Genomic DNA, 20,326 nt, shown 5'->3' on the forward strand with positions numbered 1-20,326 from the left:
ATAACTATCAGGAGACTTTAATAAAAAAGTAATAAGAAAGAATCCGCCCTTGAATGCCTACTGGGTTTAGCATGTGCTTTTTACAACAAAAATGCCAGGCAAACTGCCTTTTCCCCAACTTTTCATAATAATCAGGCCAACTATCATTACTATTGTCACCAGAATCAACTCAGACCTTCCGTGTTGGGCATTAACTTTCCCACAAGGTAAACCCAGGTATATTGTTACAAATATGTACACCATAACAGATTATATATATATATATATATATATATATATATATATTTTTTTTTTTTTATAGGTCATTTGTCGCAGTACAGCAGTTAGTAGAACTTCCAACACATTATTACAATAATACAATATGGTGACAGTGATCATAGGGGATTCACCAAGTAGTCGGTAATTAACAGGCTGACACTATCAGCATCTACTGTGCGGACTACACCCATGTGTAGGAACAGTAGAATATGGAGACAAAAGAGACACTAAACAAATTAACAATTCAAGAGCTCGGAGATCCCTTAAAGCAAGCCGTAGTGTTTGGAAACCCTTCCCGTACCCTTGCTGTGCAAAGTGTGCCCGGTTATAATAAAGACACATAAGGAAGAAAACAGGAAGGTCGATGATTTGGAGACCAGTCTTCGACCTGCACGCCACAGGTGGAAAGGAGGACTATGGACTGTTTGAGAAAATGAGTTGGATGTTTGGTCGTGACCAGGGGGGCCGGGTAGTGCCCGTTTGAGCTGTATCAGGAGCGGGCATGACGTTGCTGCATGTGTAGGGAGCGATGCATAGTTGAGAACAGTGGATGTACACAATTACAGTTGTCAAAATATAAAAGCTGAATAAGGATGATCAGAGTGCATCTCTGTCCCGAATGTTTGTTCAGGCGTGTCACCAACACCAAAACCGTTTTCTACAACAGAAATCTGTCAGATCCCTGTAAAAACCTTCCTACATGGCTATAGAACAGTTAACAATCAATCCTTGGAAACCTATTTACTTTGACACATACTTGTCACAATAAATGTTAGGCAAATTTACGCATTTCAACTATTTACACACCATGTATTTAATGCCACATGGGCTTAATGTCATCAGTGGCACCGATGTCAAGTGCTACTCAGATGCACGGATTTCTTGCACAGGAGGTGGGCATGGCCGGTGATAGTGGCCTTCTGGAAAGAGGTTACCTCAACACTGGGTACAGTGATAAATTCGATGGGGGCTCCATGCACTTGAAATCTGCATCTTGGGCTTGCAGGCACCGCTGAAACCAGGTAGGACGGGATCAAAGTTCCTGGCCTTGGTGGTCATTCGAAAAGCTGGAGCAATGCACATGATAACCCCGGATGGTGCCCCCACCCCAGGTGCCGCTGGAAGGAGGTGGTGAGAAAATGGGCTACGGAGGAGGTGAAGAAATGGGCTACGGAGGAGGGCATCGCCCTCCATGGTGAAGGACGCATGGGCAATGCAAACACCCTCTCACAGGCCAGTTGGAATAACTGGTTATGCTGTTCACCAACACACTAGACTTAACAGGCATACAATGTGTGCTTGGAATTCACGAAGTAGGGAGACAAGGCATGCTTTGATGCCAGCACAATCAGCGACTTTGAATCATACAACCTCAAATAGATGGGGGGGGAGGGGGGGTGTAGGAGGAGATGGTAGAAGACACTAGGCTTAGGCAGCACTAACTGATAAGGTAATAGACAAGGAGGGAGTGGGACTGCAATGCTCTAAATTACGTTTAGCTTAAACTGTGTTGTACAATGTAAATATCACAATCCAAGAGCACCGAGCCAACCGTCAACTCCAGAGGAAAGTGAGGAGTAACGGTGCAACAGATGGACTAATGGGAATGCTCAACAGCGACTGCCCTTGGTATTAGCAGGAAGAAAACCGGCATGAACATGTATTGCTTTAAATGTTCCTCTATACATGAAATCTTGCAGTAGAAAATAAAACAGTTTAAAAAAAAAAAGTCCGAACTACTGGCTTTGTAATAGCGTTTCATAATAAACCGATCAAGCAAAGAGAAGATAGCAACTTTTCCCAATGAACCGTTATGGCATATGGCCTTTACCATTGGTCCTGGGGATCCCTGGAGGTCTGCAAAGCCTGCTTAGGGAGGGGGGGTCCACGACTGCTTACATTTTTTTTTAATTATATAATTTCCGGGGGGTGTGGGGGTGGCTAGCATCCATTAAAGATGGCCCCCTAGCCGCTGCGCTCTGCTGGGGAGTTAGTCTTGAAATGACTGCAGAGGTTTCCTCCACTGCACATAGCCACTAATACTCTGCTGCTCCTTCTGTAATTGCTAGAAGGAAAATAAAGTGGTCAGCCTTCGCCCAACATGCAATCGAATGACCAGATACAATGCTCCTCCTGACACCACTCAAAATGGCAACCTGGATCCCGCCCTTCTGAAAATGATGCAACGTACCTACAAGTGGTATAATCCATCCCCAGCCAGATTAGCCACCTTGGTTCGCTGCACCCTTGCGCCCAGTACCCGAAAAGTCTACAACCACTTGGCTACTGGAGGTAAGGAGCTGCATTCTACTTTGCTCGGCACCCACTCACAGCACGACCCAGGACCAGGGTGGCCCTCTCCCAGGCTCCATCCTGGCCTCGCCACACCGAGCTGGGCAGGGACAGTTCATTCCACTCTCCCATTTGGGATTCCATATATCTGGACTCATCTTGGAAGTGCAATGGGGCTGATAATCCACCTCCTAAAATAAATTGTGCCTTACACCATCCATCTCTGCTTCAAACTTACTGCATGTCGGTCTATACTTCACTTACCTTGAGCATGATATTTCGCCTACCACATGGGCATTTGACAATGCTCTCACATCAGTAATGAACCTCAGCAGGTAGTCTCGATAAATCACCTTCTGGATACTACAGGTGTAACTAACTAGTGTTGCTAATTGTTTTTTTGTAGGTTAACTCCAAGTTCAAACACCGATCTAAGTTCCTTATGTAGAAGAATGATAGTACTGCATAAAACGTGAGAACCTTGTTCCTGCTTATACTGTTATTCTTCCCTGGTATTGAGTCACTGCTTGTCTAGGCCTCCACTGAAAGGGGGCGGGGGGGTGGGGGGTAAGGTTTGTTGGGATATTTTCTTTTTGTTCTGTACCTGTATGGAAATGAATCTTCACCAAGTTTTACATGGTAATGTTTCACTCCATGTTCCACATAACCATCTCTCACCTTCCCATCTCCTCTCTGCCTCCATTTCTCAGACAAGTACCCCTGCCTCTACCCTTTTATGGTCTCCAACCATCAGTCCCTTACCAATACCACCGAATGGCATAGCAGATGTGCACACTCTTTGGATTAACCCAGATATTGCAAACACCCATAAGAAGCAAAATAGCGCACCCCATGGCGACGAACATTCCTCATAACAATGGTCACTTAAAACTAAGGACAAACTCCCCAATCAAACAGAAACAAGATTTTAAACTGTCAAACTCAAAAGGGGAACATTATGCCCCAGCAAAAGACAAGAATTGGCCCAACAAACCTGAAGCATACAACATTTCTGGATCCAAAATAGTATCTCCTACCCAAAACAACAAAAAAATGGTGTCATCACGTCTCTCTCCAAAAGCAATATGAATCTCATCGAGTCCCTCAATGATGGCAAGGGTAGATTGTTAATTTACAAATTTGGTAATGATGTAACAACCCTCATTGTCAACATACATGCGTCTACTCACGATGACTCCCATTTCTGGATAGACTTTAACCAAATAAAAATCTCTGAACTCCCAACACAGCAATTTAATCCTTGGAGATTTCAATCTCCCTTGGGAAACTACTCTGGGCAGACTTTCCACATGTAATTACAAGGCAAACAAATGCTACACCCTAATGAGAAATTTGTGTGAAGACAATAACCTTGCTGACATATGGAGTCTTTACAATCCATCAAGAAATGATCATACCTTTGTATCTCCTCCACACAATGCTTTTTCTAGGGTAGACTATATGTAGCCAACTAAGTACTGCGAAGTCGACCAGCCCATCTCAGACCATGCCTACACCTCCATAGGCATTTATCCGTCTCCAACCCAAATCTAAAATTGTTCATGAAGAATAAATAACTATCAATAAATGAGGCAATTTTTACCTTTCCAAACAAATGAAATCCCCGTATTTATCTCCAGAAACAGACAATAAAAGCCATCAGAGGCAAAATAATGGAAATAATGTCCAAAAAACACAAGAATCACAAATTTATCACGCTAGAATCTCAAATGAAGCATCATAAACTACAAAGATCAAACCCCTCTGATGCAAAGATAACTCCAAATAAAACCCTTCAAGTATGAATACAACAAACCTTTGAGTGAGGGGGGAACAAAAATGATCTGTTAACCTTAAGTGCATAAACCTTTTAGAACTTAAGCCGGAACATCTTTAGCACTCTTTCTTAAAGAGAAGACACTACAAACAATATTCCTGCAATTAAGAGCACAAATAGTATCATACACACAGACTGATTAGGTTTTGGACTCCTACCTCTCCTTCTGCATGGATAGTCAGTCTCCCAGTGCTCTCTGATGAGGCAAACAAAGACCTCAAAAAGAATGACAACTCAAAAATAAGTAAAGCTATCAAATTGCTTATGGGCAGAAAGGCCCCAAGCCCCGGTGGCTTTCCAGCATTCTTTTGTAAAATCTTCAAAACTCCACTTTTGTTCCAACTGAAAACTATTTGAGCACTTCTTATCCAGGAAAATTACTGGAGCTGCCTCAGCTTTTATTGTAGTTATCCCCAAAGAGGGCAAAACATTACCTAGACCATAAAAATTATAGACCCATACCACTCTTACACACAGACTACAAGATACGTGCCAAAATCCTCGCCCAAAGACTGGAGCATATCCTTCTGACCCAGATTCACCCAACATATAGGTTTCATGGAAGGAAGGCTAGCAGCGGACAAGATCAGACTATTTGGTCACATTATTGAAAAAAAGTCAAAATCATATCCACTCCGCAATGGCCATGTATTGAACATAGAAAAGGCCTTTGACAAAGTCTCCTGGCCTTTCCTCCAGAGGTTATATTCCAGAGTGAGACTCATTTATTTATTTATAAAGTTTTACATAGCGCGAACAAGATCTCGAAGGATATCCGAGCGCTTTACAATAGGATGGAAGGAAGGACAAATGCTAAACTGTCAAGAGTAAAAAAACAAAACCAAAAAAAAAAAAATTAATCGCAAAATCCAGGACAATTGCACCATGGAGGGTAATACAATAAAACAGGTATAAGCGGGTAATGAAGAGGGGCACAGTACACGGTAAAGAGGAGCAGTAACAGATGGTACAATGGACGTAGGAAACAGGGTCTTCGATCAGATGAGCCTAGCCCAATTAGGGTAAGCAGGTATTCATAAGGAATCTTTTGGCTTCCAATTTGAACGCAGAGGAGATTCTGCGTACTTCCGGTGGAAGAGAATTCCCTATCTGTGGGGCAGCGACGGAGAAGGCTCTGTGACAAGTTCTCTTTTTGTTAAGGATGAGTGGTTTCAAGAGTAAAGTATTGGCGCTTCTTGAGGCTCTTGCACAACAAGATAGCTCAGGTTTTTGCGCAAGGTACCTGGGAGTATTGAAGTGAAGGGCTTTGTGCGCCAGAACGGCAATCTTTAACTGAATTCGTGCTTCGTAGGGCAACCATTTAAGAGATTTTGTGCTCATTTCGTTTGGGGTCTGTAACCAGTCTACCCGCTGTGTTCAGTGATGCCCTTAGTGGAGCCAGGGTGTATTTGGGAAGGCCACAGAGGGTAGCGCTGCCGTAGTCCAACCTCGGCAAGACAAGCGCTTGGACCACCTGCTTGAAATCATTTTGTGAAAGGAAAGGTTTGATATTTCTGAGTGTCCTCATCAAGTGGTTTGCTACCTTACACACCTTACGGATATGATTTTTCATATTTAGGTGCTTGTCCGTGGTGACTCCGAGCGATTTGGCGGAGTCATGATGAGGAGTGCAGTTGAAGGCAGTGAGGTGACTCAGCCACCGGTCTAGCTTGGGGATGTGGTTGGGAGGGGAGAGGAGCAGGAATTCTGTTTAGGAGGTGTTGAGCAGGAAATAGTTCAGTTATCCAGTTTTGAGTAGACGTTAGGGTAGTGTTGAGTGAGATGAGGTTTTCCAGGGAAGAGACTCTCAAATAGAGTTGCGCATCGTCCGCGTACATATGGAAGAGAATCTTAGTGGAGTTTAATAAGTTAGCTTAAGGTTCCAAGAACTGATTGAAGAAGATTGAGATAGGGCGGACCCTTGGGGAACCCCCATGAGAACTGGAGAGGGCTGGGAGTGAGAGTGATTTGCCTTGACTGAGATCTGTGGTGAAGGAAGGATGAGAATCATTGAAGCACCGGACCAGAAAAGCCCATCCTGTTTTTCAAAATGGCAAGGAGGTTGTCATGATTAACCATGTCGAAAGCGGAGGAAAGGTCAAGGAGGATCAGGAGGCAGGATTAGTTTTGGTCAAGCATTTTTAAAATGTTGCCCATAACATGAGTGAGCACAGATTCGGTGCTGTGCCCCTTCCGAAAGCCGGATTGATGCTGGTCAAGGAGATGGCAATTCTCTATGTGAGTACAAAGAGATGCGATTGTACGCATTTTTCTATGGGTTTCGCTAGGGTGGGGATGTTGGACATAGGGCGGAGGTTATTGAGATCATTTTTTTTTTTCTTTAGTATAGGCGATACCTGGGCTGCTTTTAGGCAATTGGGGATCGTGCCTTGTGAAAGAGAAGCGTTCACAATCCTTGTTCAGGAGGGGATGAGTACATTCTTGATTTTTGGGAGCAAAGGGTCACTGAAGTGGTTGGATGGGTTGATATTGTGAAGGATCTTGTTGATGTCTTTCACTGAATGGGGTAAAGGTGCCCTAGGACGCATTGTTCTTGGTGTTCAGGCTGGTGGAACTGCGCTTTAAGTGGTCAAGGGGTGATACGGCCCGGGGGAAGGTAGTAGGGCCTTCTTAGAGGCGAGATCAATGGAGCAGAGTCCTTTATTCTCAGTGAAGATAGCAGCAAGCTCGTCGCAGGAGGGTGGGCTGCCACCTAGGTCAGAGTGGTTTGGACCTACAACGGATTGCTGTTTGACCAAGTCGAAAAGTTTCTTGGGGTGGTTTGCCGCTTGATCCAGTTGGTGTCTGAAGTAGTCAGCCTTAGCGATCTTAATTTGTTTGTTGTAGAGACTCCTAGCCTCTCTAAGGAGTTTTAGTTGGTCCAAGGAGAGAGTCTCATGTAGCGAATCAACCTATTACTTACATTGTCCTCACAAATAAGATTTCCAGCTGTGACCTTTTGCACATATTTGCATGCATGACAATGTTGGATTAGTTTCTCTGAAACTAACCTTGTTTTTACATCTAGCTTTGCACATCAACATCCTAAACATCATGTACAAGATCTTGTTTCGCACTATGTACAAATGACATGATCTTCATCCACGGGGCGACACAGCTATCTACATATCCATAACATCACTAATCTATGCATACATTGCAAGGTTGCTTTCTATTATAAAAGAGGAGCATCCCGATAGATTAGCAGAGGAGGCACCTCCGCTGACAAAGGGGTCCTTGCATGCTGAAGAAATCACCACACAGCGGTCTGACATCTTGAGAGATGTCTAGTTCGTGACCAAGACAGGGTCCTTCACTCTATCTCATCAAGTAATGGGGTTGGATCGTCCCTTGGGGGTGCAGGGAGGGGAATTCTTGGCTTCACCCCTACACACACTATTTACACTTCGAGTAGGGCTTGCATTGTAGGAGTAGGCTCGATTACTGCCTTGTTCTATATGCCTGCCTATATACATTGTTTTAGCACCATGGTAGAGAGATATATATACATACACACACATATATATACACACATACATATATATACACACACACACACACACACACACACACACACACACACACCAAAATCGTAAATATTAATCACGTTTATGTGCTTCGGTTTACTAATCATAGATGCACGCGTATTTTATGCAAGAATAGCGTTGGTTCAATAAATATACAGAGAAAACAGTGGGACATTTTCAATTATATTTCTCAGAGAATAAGTGAGCATGCATGACTGAGCGAAAGGTTCTGTACTATTGCCACAATCCCAGAGGGGCCCAGGCTGTCATGTTTAGTGGTTGCCAGAAACCATTTGTTCCCGATAGGTTACGGGGTCTTAGGCTGGCACTAAGCTAGCTGGTCTCTAGGCCAACATATCCTAAGGGGTTGTCTAGGAATCTGTCTTGGCACCAAGTCCCTAGTTTACATTGTCCAAATAATGCGCAGATCCTACGGATTAGTAGGAACTACAAGACACAGGTGACCCTAGAAAAATTCAATTTTAGCCCAGTTTTTATCCGTGTGGCCATTTCACTTTACTCCCAGCCCTCGGTGAAAATTAAGCTTAAAGAGCAGTCCTCAAAGAGCTCCTCCCTGGCTAAAGGCACCAGACAGGGTTGCCCCATCCCCTCTTTTATACCTCCTTACGGTTGAACCCCCAATTCATGACATCAGAAATGACTCCCTGATCAAGGGGATTCCCTTTCCCTCTGGCTGCCAGAAACTAGCAGCATATGCAGAAAATGTGTTCACATTTTCTCTAGACGCTGAAGTGGCTATCCCAGAAATTCTAAAAATAGTCCAATATACTTGAGTATCAGTGTATACCTTCAACTGAGAAACAATGAAATGTTGCCCTTAAATATCCTGTCTCCTCTATATGGCCCCTTGCTCAAATCTCAAATGGCAATCCAATCACTTAAAATACTTAAACACAAAATTAAAACATAATCTGGATACTCCAAAAGAGCATATTGAATCCTGGTCATCTAGATATACCACGTGATGGTGTTGGATAGAACTTTTAAATGAGCGTTGATAAAACAAAAAATCTTTACTGGGGATGCCCACCAACCCCCACTCCTTTCCTCAAACCTCTGCAAATCCCTAAATAAAATAGTATCAAATTTCATTTGCAGAGTTAAGATGGCTAGAATCCAATAAGAAACACAAAATTCATTAAATCGAAACGTGGACTATAAGGCTTTCATATTTTAACATTTACCAAAAGGCCTCCTGGCGAGACAATCATCTTAGTGGTTAAAGACCCAAGACTCGCCTTGCTCTCCATGGGTTGGTGTTGAATCTGATTTTGTTAATCCCCTTTCCCGAATGAATCCAATTGCACTAAACGTCCAACACTCACGCCTGATTACTACAGACAGTAGCTACTAATAAAAATGTAGACACATACTTTCTAAACAAAGTAAAAGATTCAGGAGTTCCTTTCACTGTGGTTTAACCCGCAAACAATAGACGGTAATACAATAGTTTGGAAAAAATTGGGCCTCTGTAGACATTTTTCTGGTTAAGAATCTGGATACCCGACAATTCACATTATCCTTTGCCATGTTATGTGACACATTCCATCTCCAACCAATTTACTTTTACAGCTTTCTCAAACTTAAAGTTCTGCTTAGGAGAAGTGGAAAATGGAAAATGCATGCACCTGATTGAATCAACGTTCTAAATAACCTTGCATACATAGATCACATAGCTTCTACAATATACAAACTTGGAGACAAAAACTTACCAAACAATTTCCATATTGAAGGAAAACAGGACAATCATGTGAAGCTAATAATATCCCTTTATCGATTAAGACTGAGTGGGAGCTCATATGCAACTCCCTCGTTTCATACAAGATCTCTCCACTTTTAACAGAAGAACTTCTGGACCAGTTTTAGAGGTTTTTGGACTTAAGACAGACTTCACATGCTGGGAATAACCAACTCCAAAATGTTTTGGCACTGCTCAATTACCACAGTGGACTTTGATCACTTTGTTACATTGCAAAATCATTAGGACTATTAAAATAACGTTGAGCACACAATGTGATATTCCACAGTAACATCACTCTTAACCATTCTATAGTTACTATAGGCCCATATACCTCAACCCTACAATCTATACTCCGTAAATGCAACCTTCATCTACTTGGCCTGTTATTAACCATAGAAATCAAAACCATTCTATCGGAGTGGAAAAATGCAAATATCTCGCTAACAATATTCCTAACCAGTACTTCTCCTTTAAATCATTCAGAACCTTATGGAACAATCTAGCCATCTGCCTAGAAAAGATCAACCCCTTCACCCCTCGAGCATGCAAGCACCTACAAGTACGTTAACTTTCCACATTTAATAATCTGGGTATTAAACTCTTTATATTAGCTCCTCTAAATCTTGCCCAACCCTCCTCCATTCTCCGGGGGGAATAAGGGGGGATGGGGGGGGGGTTGAAGATGTGGGGGGGGGCCGCGCCGGTCAACCCGATTCCAATAAGGATTCATTGGGGGTCTCCCGGTTCCAGTAAGGATTAAATGGGGGCCCTCAGATGTCAACACTTGATGTGAACACTTGTCTATAACCCGCATCACAATGTGATAACCCAATATTAGAAGCCCACAGGCTAGTTTTCACAATAGTCTAGGTCTGTCTTTACCATAACTTTCATAATAAGCCGATAAGACCTATACCATCAGACACCTTATCCCAGTGCACTAATCAAGCCTAGAGCTTGTCACCATAAACAATTCAGGCTTACTGTTTTGAGCATAATTTTGCCACAAGACTACCATTAGGCAGAGTCATGAATTTACAACCGTATATAAAATTACAGTTGGCTAAGCAAAATACTGCCTCTCCTAAGAGGACCTTAAAGGGATTCTCAAAGAGCAAAGCATCTATATCCATGGTTTGTCACAGGGAGGCCACCAATACCAAACCCTTGCGTACTAAAGTAATCTGCGAGATTCCATGTAAGAAAATTCTCGTCTGCAGACTTTCATACAGAACAACAATTCACCCATAAAATTGATTTATATTAGCAGAAGGTTTTTAACATATCACAATAAAAAATAAAAATCAAACCAACAGCCATCATAAGTGACTTGCCATAGGGGGTGTGGCCTGGAGCCGATGAGTGGAAGCGGGCTGCGGAGCTCCGGCCGGCATATCCCCAGTCGATAAACATTCTGAGCCCTGGGCGCATTGTCAGCTAACTAGGCAGCTGAATATCCCATGAGTACGCCGCTTTTACAAAACCTTCCAAGCGGCCCTGCTTAGCGAGGATAACAGCTGGAATCTGCCCGGGTAGAAGTGGCCTGAGCGAAGCAAGATGGTGGCCGGAAGGTAGAGGGGCGGATACCTCCCAATAGCGCAGACGAAGACAGTGGCCAGTGGAGATAGCAGCAGCAGAGGGAATCAATGGAGAGGCTGGGCCCCACCATCTGGCCACCGGAGGAGCCATCGGGAGAGACGCGGCGGAACTGAGGCAAGTGCTGTGACTGCCACCCCGGGACGGAGAGGCCTGCACCCGTGGAGAAAAGCCAGTGGGGAATACTTTTCCCTGAGCGAGCGCCCTGCCGGATTACAAAATAAACACCTGACGACCCCCTTGTGGCTGCATTGGAAGGGACATCCTGTGCAGGAGAGCGGCCGTGCAGGTAACCCCCCCACCCCCCCCCTCCGGGTGCTGCGTAGGGGCACCAGAATGGGCAACAACCGGGACTAACCCAGAGACAGTGAAGGGGAGTCCCCCCCCTGACCCCCCCCCATCCCCCATTTGTGAATGTGGATGGGGCAGATGAGAATGGGCAATCCGCCGCGGGTCGCCTGAAGGCGCAGTTCGGTGGAACCAGTGAATAGCAGAAGAGAAAGCAGAGGCAGACCAGATCCGAGCCGCCAGAAACTAGTTGTCGGCTGAGTGGCGCAGGTGAGCATTGCAAGTGAAGAGGCACGAGAGCTGAGAGAGAGCCCCCTCCCGCCCCCCCCCCTGACTCAGAGACCCCCCCAGGGCATATGCTGGCCCTGTGCCCAATGGAAACCAAGGTGGGCGGTGTTTGAAAGTCGCGGGCCACAAGACTTGGATAAACAACTAAAGTGCAGCGATTCTAACCGCCAATGGGACGGCAGCAGCCCGAGAATAAATGGAGTGGAGCAGCTCCTCATAATATTGTGGCGCTTGAATTACAGAAAGCTGGAAGAGGGGGGGGGGGGGGGGGGGAGAAGACCTGCAGGAGGCAGTGTAATTTGTCCAAACTAGCGGAGGGCGCCAAAAAGGAGCGCAAGAAGCGACCGACTGAGGATAGTAGAGGTCATAACCCAGGGGTCTGGCGCACACAGGGCTTAGCCTACCCAGTGGATTGAGGTATCGCCCTGAGAAGCACCCAGGGGACAGATTGGAAACAGCCCACTGGAACACAGAACTGGCATAGAAACCACTGAAGACAGGCTTTCACTGATTGACCTCCTAAAAGTCTGAGAGCAGAGACCCACTGAGAGGGATAGGGAAACCATCTAAGAGGAGATGTAGCGCCCTCAACATGGAAGGTACCGGAACCCATACAGACGACGAAGAGTGTGGGGAGTAGGGGAAAGATTCATCCGCCATGCGCCCCACTCTGAAGGATATCATGCAGACTATCATGGCATCCAGGGTAGCCCTAGAGGCGAAAACAGATGCCATTGGGACCACTTTAAGCCTGCGGAAGGATGACCACTGAAAGCTTAAGAAACGCGTGACTACTACTGAAAAAGCGCTCACTGATCTCTGAAGCGGTAGTTGCACTCCAAAAATCAATAGGCGCAATTGAGGCCCAGATTAAAGTTTTCTAAGCAAGAGCTGAAGACAGTGAAGGGAGACCACGTAGAACCAATCTACGCATAGTAGGAGCACCTGAAAAAGCGGAAGGCACGGACATTGTACGCTTTGAGGAGTGGATTAAAACCGAAGTAGCCCCGGATGGACTATCTCCCTTCTACTCACTGGAGCGAGTTCACAGGGTCCCAACCAGACCACCCGACCTGGAGCCCCTCCTCGACTCCGTCCAAAAAGTGAAGGAGATCGTTCGCTATACAAAGCTTGTCAAAAGCAAGACCTGCAAATAGACAATAGTAAAAGCCTGAATTTTCCAGACTTTACTAGGGAAGTGCAGAAACAGGGGACTTCATTACTAGCCTTCAAAAAGAAACTACAGCAACTGCAAATTCTCTATGCAATGTTATTCTCAGCTTGACTAAGAGCGGCGGATCAAGCAGGAGTGCAGTTTTTCATTATATCCCAAGAAGCATGGGAGTGGCTGGACTCGACAAGGCAGTGGAAGGCGCAATACTTCATCAGAACTGTCACAGCAGCTCACAGAGAACAAGAATACAGCTTGTGCGTCGTCCTCCAGAGAGGCCCAGATCAGAGGCGCAAAGCACTGAAAGTGCAGCAGAACTTACCAGGGGAGGCTCCAGTCCGAGGGTACAAATTGCGTTACTCCAGGAGAGAGACGTCTTGGCAAAAGAGGGAGCCGCACTTCAGCGCAGATGGAGGGGTCAGGTGTTCTATACCAGTTACTCAGCATTTGCTAGGGGGGTCCTGATTTGGGTGAGGGAGAGAGTACCCTTTCAGTTTACGAGCCAAATGATTGACCAGGAGGGAAGATACATCATACTCTCAGGCTGATTGAATGGAAGAGATATAACCCTGGGCAGTCCATATGGCCCTAATACGGAGCAGGCCTTGTTTTTGGCACAGCGCTCCAGAACATTGGCCCTGGCACCGACCGGCCTGGTAAAATTGAGGGGGAAGGGGGGGGGGTGGGGCAAACGACTAATTGCATCACAGACGTGGTATTTGGATCGCTCTCACCCACCACTCCCGGATGCTCCTACATATAAGCTAGCTGAGGTGCGCAGAAGCTGGCAACAGAGGTAGGGATTAGTGGACTCAAAGGGCGCAGCACCCTGGGGACAGAGACTATTCCTTTATTCAGCACAGCACAAGATCCATATCAGACTAGATTCTATACTATGCTCTCACAACATACATGAATGTGTGCAAACTAGCGAATACCTCGCCAGAACAATCTCAGACCATAACCCAGCATCACTGGGACTACTCTGGTCCCGTGAGAGACCTAAAAGTCAGACTTGGTAACAGAGACCAGAAGCGTTGGAAGACCAGGTCTTCCAATCAGTGGGTACTGCTTTCGTACAATATTTCGGAGAAAACAGCATCACAGAAGCAACTAAATTAATAGAGTGGGACACCTTTAAATCAGTTATACAAGGGTGCTGATCTCGGAGTCAGTGGCGGACAGAGGATACTGTTGCAGGACACCCTAGCAGCTGAGCGGAAGCTCCGAGACCTGGAGAGAGAAAGGCCAGAAAAGAGACAAACAGGAGGAGCTCCTGACAGCTAAGGAAGCAGTGGCCAAGCAAGTGCAGAGGCTACGCTGCTTCGATTACAAAAATTAGGTGGCTAGGGCCCACTCTGAAAGGGATAAATCTGGGGCCTTGTTGACCTGGTTGAATAATCCAGCCCAGAATGAGGGGGGATCGGTAATATTAGAGCTGAAAGGACAGGGGGGGGGGGGGGGGGGGGGAGATACTTCCCATTGCCAACAGGACATTAGTACAAGGTTCCTGGAATACTAAACTGACTTATATAAGAGCAGACTGTCCCCAACAAACAAGGAACTTGCTGACTTTATAGGCGATGTGGAGCTCCCGGTAGTGCCTGGAGGAAATAGCAGCAACCCTGGGAATGGGGGGGGGGGGGGGGGGGGGGGGAGGGGGGGAAAGGGGGGAGGAGAATGAGAGATGAGGTGAGGGGGGGGGGGGGGGCCATAAAGACAGTGGCCAGAAATAAGACACTGGGAACGGACAGACTCCTGGTGGAGTTTTACACGACATATGCGGACCTATTAGTCGCCAGGCTGGTAGAACTATATAACCAAGCGAAACAGGAGAGACGTCTTCCAGTACAACGAGAGAGGCGATAATTATTCCACTACTAAAACCAGGGACGCGGCATGGGACACAGCAGCCTATAGGCCGCGCTCTATACTCAACCTAAACTATAAAACTGAGTCAAATACTGGCGACTCGCCTTCTCCCGAATATGTCAACACTAATACACCAAGACCAGGCGGGCTTCATTCCCACCAGGAACACAGCATTGAATGTCAGACAGCTACTGCACATCTTAGAGGCTAGATCCAACGCCAAGGATGAGGAGACCATCTTTGCAGTGGATATTGAAAAGGCCTTTGATAGCCTTGAATGGAATAACCTTGGAGGTGATGAAGAGATTTGGTTTGGGACCTGAATTCATTAACTGGACGGCTCTTCTCTATAAGGACTACCGCCTGGGTCAAGATGGGCAGATTGATTTCTGAAGCCTGCAGAATAGAACGGGGAATGCGGCAGGGGTGCCCGTTGTCGCCCCTACTGTTTGCCCTGGTGCCGATGGCTGCCAGGGCTCGCACAGGCCAATATTTTCAAGGACTAGAGGTGGCCGGACAAATTCATCATATTGCATTATATGCATATGATTTGCTGTTCCTTGCAGATGCTTGAGAAGCGCTCAGAAGGGCTAAAGTGCTTTTACACAGCTTGGGGCGAGTAGCAGGCCTAAAAGCGAACTGGGCAAAGTCATGTCTCTTTTCTCTCAGAGCGGATAGGGTGTTCAGTGGGAAAACCACTGCTTGACATATTTGGGCACCCAGATATATCACACTCAAGGAGATTTATTGGAAGGAAACGTAGGGAGAGCATGGAGAGGAGTTTCGATTTCTGGGGACCCTGCCTCTGACGGGTAGAGTTCCCCTCCTGAAGATGGGGACGCTGCCAAGGCTATTGTATTACTACGGAGTGCTGCAGATATGGATCCTGGGGCGAATGTTTATCCAACTTAAATCATTAGTGACGACGTTCATATTATGCACCATTAGGAGGAGGGTAGCACTCACCACCCTTAAGAGGCCAAGAGCAGAGGGAGGACTGGCAGTCCCCGACTTGGAGTACTATTACCTATCAGCACAATTACAGTGGCTCACAAAGTGGGTGGCAGGCAAACTCAGAGGGACAGGAGACCAAGGAGATTGGGCCCCAAGCTTGCAACTGTTATCGCGAGAAGTACGGAATCTCTATTCAGGACCGTGATAAATCATAGATCTCTTTAAAGACCTTGTGACTGCAAATTTACAATTATCAGTTTAACTGTGAGCCTGGATGTGGGAGATTGACTTGGGCAGGACTATTACGGACGAACAGTGGACAGCTTGCTGCAAGGTCACTAACACGATATCATTGAATAGTCGTCATAAACTCCATTACAAATTTCTTCGCCGCTGGTATATGACCCCCGATAAGCTCCATTCCATCGACCCCGCGCGGCCACACACATGCTGGAAATGCTCTGCACCGCACGCTGATTTTGCACACATGTCCTGGACGTGTCCGAGACTGCAATCATTCTGGACGCAGGTATACAAGATCCTGGAAGAGAGGTTGGGGCTTTCATTGGTCCCCGCTCCCGAGGTCGCATTGTTGGGTTATACAGTAAATTTTCCTAAGAAGGTTCGCAGGTTTGCCTCTGGGTTTACTGCTCGCCAAGCGGGAAATTGCCAGGCGCTGGGGGGGTAGGACGGCTCCCACGGCCAAGACGTGGCTTACTTCCATGGCTTTCTGCAGCACGAATAGCGAGATCTATTCCAGTCTCCTCCCCGCAGTTGCGCGACCTAGGGACATCTGGGGCCCGTATAAAACATATGTCGCAGGCCTGCCTAGCTCACTCCCACCACACTCAAGTTCCGGGATAGTTCCCACAGGAGTGGGGTAGACTTTGATACGCCAGAGTCCTGTTGGTGGGGGGGCCATGAGATGGAGGTGATGTGGTGGTCCTCCGTGCTATGGGTCTTGCGATGTTGATTAGACAAATACTGGCTGCTACGGGAATGTGAGCGGATGATTGGGATGGCTTTGAGCCTCTGGATGTGGGCCCTTGGTCCGAGATTCTCCTGTTTGTGGTCGGATGGATGAGGATGCTGGGTTGTAGACCTGATGTCGGATGCCTTGCTTCTCTGGTATTTATCATCTGAAGGATTACAGTGTCGTGATGTATCTTTCCATTGGATATCTGTTGAGCACGCAGCCGCTCACTTTGTATCGCCTTATTTTTCAAATTTAAATAAAGCTTAAAAAAAAAAAAAAGCCTGGATGAGATCTGTTACCCTGGCATAGTCCTGCGTAATTTCATGTAATGCTTGTTGGACGAAATTCCCCCAAATTACACAATTAAACCATGTGGGAACAACGAAAGTGGCTGTCACACTTTTTTTTGCATAAAATGCAACCTGGTGGTGTGGTTTTGGTGCGGTCTTGGGCACCCATTTATACTTATCTTAAGTCCTGAAGATGGCCATTCAGGCGCGCTTTACCTTCCCATGAGCAGCCTCCAACCAATGTGCCCCTACTGCCCATTCACTAGCCTTTGCACCCCTGCACTCCGCACCCTAGTGCTGCTGGTGGTGCACCTTGAGTGCAGAATTGAACCTTGGTTCTACCCACAAAAGGACCAAACCAAAAGTAGTTTTACTTACCTGCAATTGCTAACTTAGTTTCTCACTGGGTTACATGGCGAGGTTTTTTTTCTCTGTAAAATCTTTTAAGTGTTGACTCTGCCTTGTATTGCAACAAAGTAACTCCATTTCTACAAAGGAGTTGTCCTGCTTACTGATTTACTGCAGTGCCTAAATTGTGTTATTAGTTTGTTTTACACCAAGTTAGAAAAGTAGCTAGAAAGTAATCTGAAAAAATTACAAGTATTCTAAAGAGTTTACAACACATTTTTTCTACTGCAAAGCAACTCGTACACTTCTACAAACAAGCACACATCGTATTTTGAAAAATATGTTGAAAGTAAATCTTTGTTCTAGTAATAAAAACAACAAAGTCACAACTTTTTTATACAAACAAGTGGCCTGGATTCAGTCCGTGTGCGACATCATTTCTTACCCGAGAGTGTACAACAAATGCTTAACACCACCCTTTGATAAGCCTAACTGCTAAACCACACTACCAAAAAGTCCATACGGACACACAGATTACCAACCTGTGAGTAGGTATCCTGGCACCTCCGGTTTCTACATCGTGTCCTGTTCAGGTTTCAGCAGCCAGTTCAGAGCATGGTCTGTACGTTAGCGGCCGTGCTACCTTCCAACAAGCAGATACAACCCCACATTATTTTACCCTTATTAGATGCAACCTCGGATTTTGTTTGCAGTCAGGGTTTGTAGAATGTCCCGTGCATCTCTACCCATTGACAGAGGACCTGTGCCTGGACTTCAGATTCTTACATCGGTCTCCATAACCTAGACTGTTCCATCCGGCACAGCACGGGATGGATAAGAAAAGAACATGTCTATCAGCGTGGCCAGGCACCGGACATTTCCACGAGCGTGGCCAACCACCACCACACCCTTTCAAGGTCGGGAAAATAAAGTCTTAAGGGAGGAAGGAATCTTTCAAAACAGATGCCCAGAAGCCGAAATTCACTGAGCGTTCAAAACTGGTTAGAAGTTAGAAAATTACCATCCAGGAAACCCTTGCTTTTTATACAGGCATCCCGCGGGTTGTGAGGAATTGAAGGTGCATGCTCCCTCTGTACCAAAACTAGCACTGTTGTAGGATGACGCTTTTTAGGGCAGTGCGTATGGATCAGTACTGAATGGCTTCAATCGAGCCGGGTGCGTTTTCTTGCCCCTCCTCAACAATGTAACGACGGGCCAGAAAACACCAGGCTGGATGGGAAAGGGTTTATTCCAACAAGTACAGGAGAACACATGAAGCGCAAAAGGAAAGCTGCCATCCAGGTAACTGGCAGTTCTACCACTAAAAACCAACTCCAGGACTACCGTCTTTTGTCCCATAACTGAATTGCATGTGCAAATGCTCCATGCCACTTGATCCTAGCAGTTCTGCAAGAACAACAAACCGGAATACCAGAAACTCAAGATTTACAGTAGTTTCCAATGTAGATAAGTCACTGTACCTCTGCAACAATTTTGGATCAATACACAGCACACAAAGAAAAGAAGCACTAGCCATGGGGAAAGAAGCACTAGCCATGGGGAAAGAAGCACTAGCCATGGGGAAATGTACAGCGTGTATGCCTTGCATTTCACAAGCTCATAAAAAAGCACATTTATTTGAAGAAAGACGGATTGCTTTGACTAGGAAAAGAGATTTCTTAACTGCTTGGCCTGTTTTCCCGCTCGGCCCAGACATGTGCACAGAAAAGGCGTCGCAATCTTCCCTAGGGACCCGCAGCTTGTCCCAGAGGTCGGTGATCCTAGAGCGCAGTGCCGTACAGACCGCTTCATTTCGGGTTCTTTGCTCCTCCAACTAAAAAACAGAAAAACAGGGGACTAAAAACCTACACAGACACCAATAAACAGCAAGTGCGTCATCGATAACAGCTCTGAAGACCATACCTGTTGCAAAAGCATCTTCAGGGAAATTATGTTTTCTGTAGAAAGGCAAAAGGATTCCTCATCCTCCCATAAAACTTGAAGATCAGCTCTAGCGTCAGAGGAGAGATCCAGTTCCTCCATGCACAAAATAATTTGTTTTTGTGTGTTTACAAACTCTACTCTTCGCCGAGCCTGCATAATGAGAAGAAAAATATAAAAAATAAAATTAAGACAGTGTGCTAAGTCAAAGAAAAAAAAATCCGATCAAAACACCAGACATAAAAGTCACAGATCGGTCAGAAAACTATAATGCCCCAATAAACATAGTAAGAACTGAATATTAATAAGGAGCTAGAAGCTTGAAATCACTCCTCTTCGGAGGCAATACTGGAGCAGACACGGGGACATGAATAATCACCGAGTCTAGGAGGCTCACGAAGCTTTTAATTCGAGCTAAACATGGAAGGGATAGGAGCAGTCCTATCTTCGCAATGTATTAATTTAGCCACGGACACTGTTTGAACGTCAGTGTTAGGAGCTACGAAGGCTAGGAGACAAAAAAAAAAAAAAAAAAGACAAAAAAACACCTGCCTGGGATGCATTGCTTTGGAGACCAACACAATAATCTATTCTTATCCCAGAGTCGGGACGAGGTCCAATCAAACTGCCAGTGAGAGATAAATACATTTGATTACAAGTTGTGTAGGATAATTTTCCATAGTTAAGATTCACTAGGAGTTTCAAGGGCATCAGTTGAAAGCACCCAGTTGGACGCAAAAGTGAGAAAACCAATGATTACCTGCGGCTTTGAATTTTCTAGTTAGGCTTAAAATGGACTTGCACTCTTGCATTAGTGCGGTCACTGAAATGGTGTTAAATGCATTTTGCATTCAAATGGCACATTTTGTGGCTTCATCTCGTTTCTTTGTTCTATGCCTTTACTCTAGAGACAGCGGGGGTTCAGT

General features: G+C 45.7%; 1 protein-coding gene across 1 annotated transcript in view; it reads right to left on the minus strand.

Moving 5' to 3' along the window:
• LOC146860487 (protein regulator of cytokinesis 1-like) overlaps nt 1-20,326 on the minus strand; it is a 527,922-nt gene that overhangs the window by 345,848 nt on the left and 161,748 nt on the right. The window contains exons 5-6 of the mRNA XM_085644388.1: nt 19,383-19,553; nt 19,144-19,293 (exon numbers count right to left, since the gene is read on the minus strand). Of these exons, the coding sequence (XP_085500514.1) occupies nt 19,144-19,293; nt 19,383-19,553 (321 nt within the window). The remainder of the gene's footprint in view (nt 1-19,143; nt 19,294-19,382; nt 19,554-20,326) is intronic.

The sequence above is a fragment of the Triturus cristatus genome, chromosome 3_1, assembly GCF_964204655.1.
Source record: "Triturus cristatus chromosome 3_1, aTriCri1.1, whole genome shotgun sequence".
In the NCBI taxonomy this organism is placed as follows: Eukaryota; Metazoa; Chordata; class Amphibia; order Caudata; family Salamandridae; genus Triturus; species Triturus cristatus.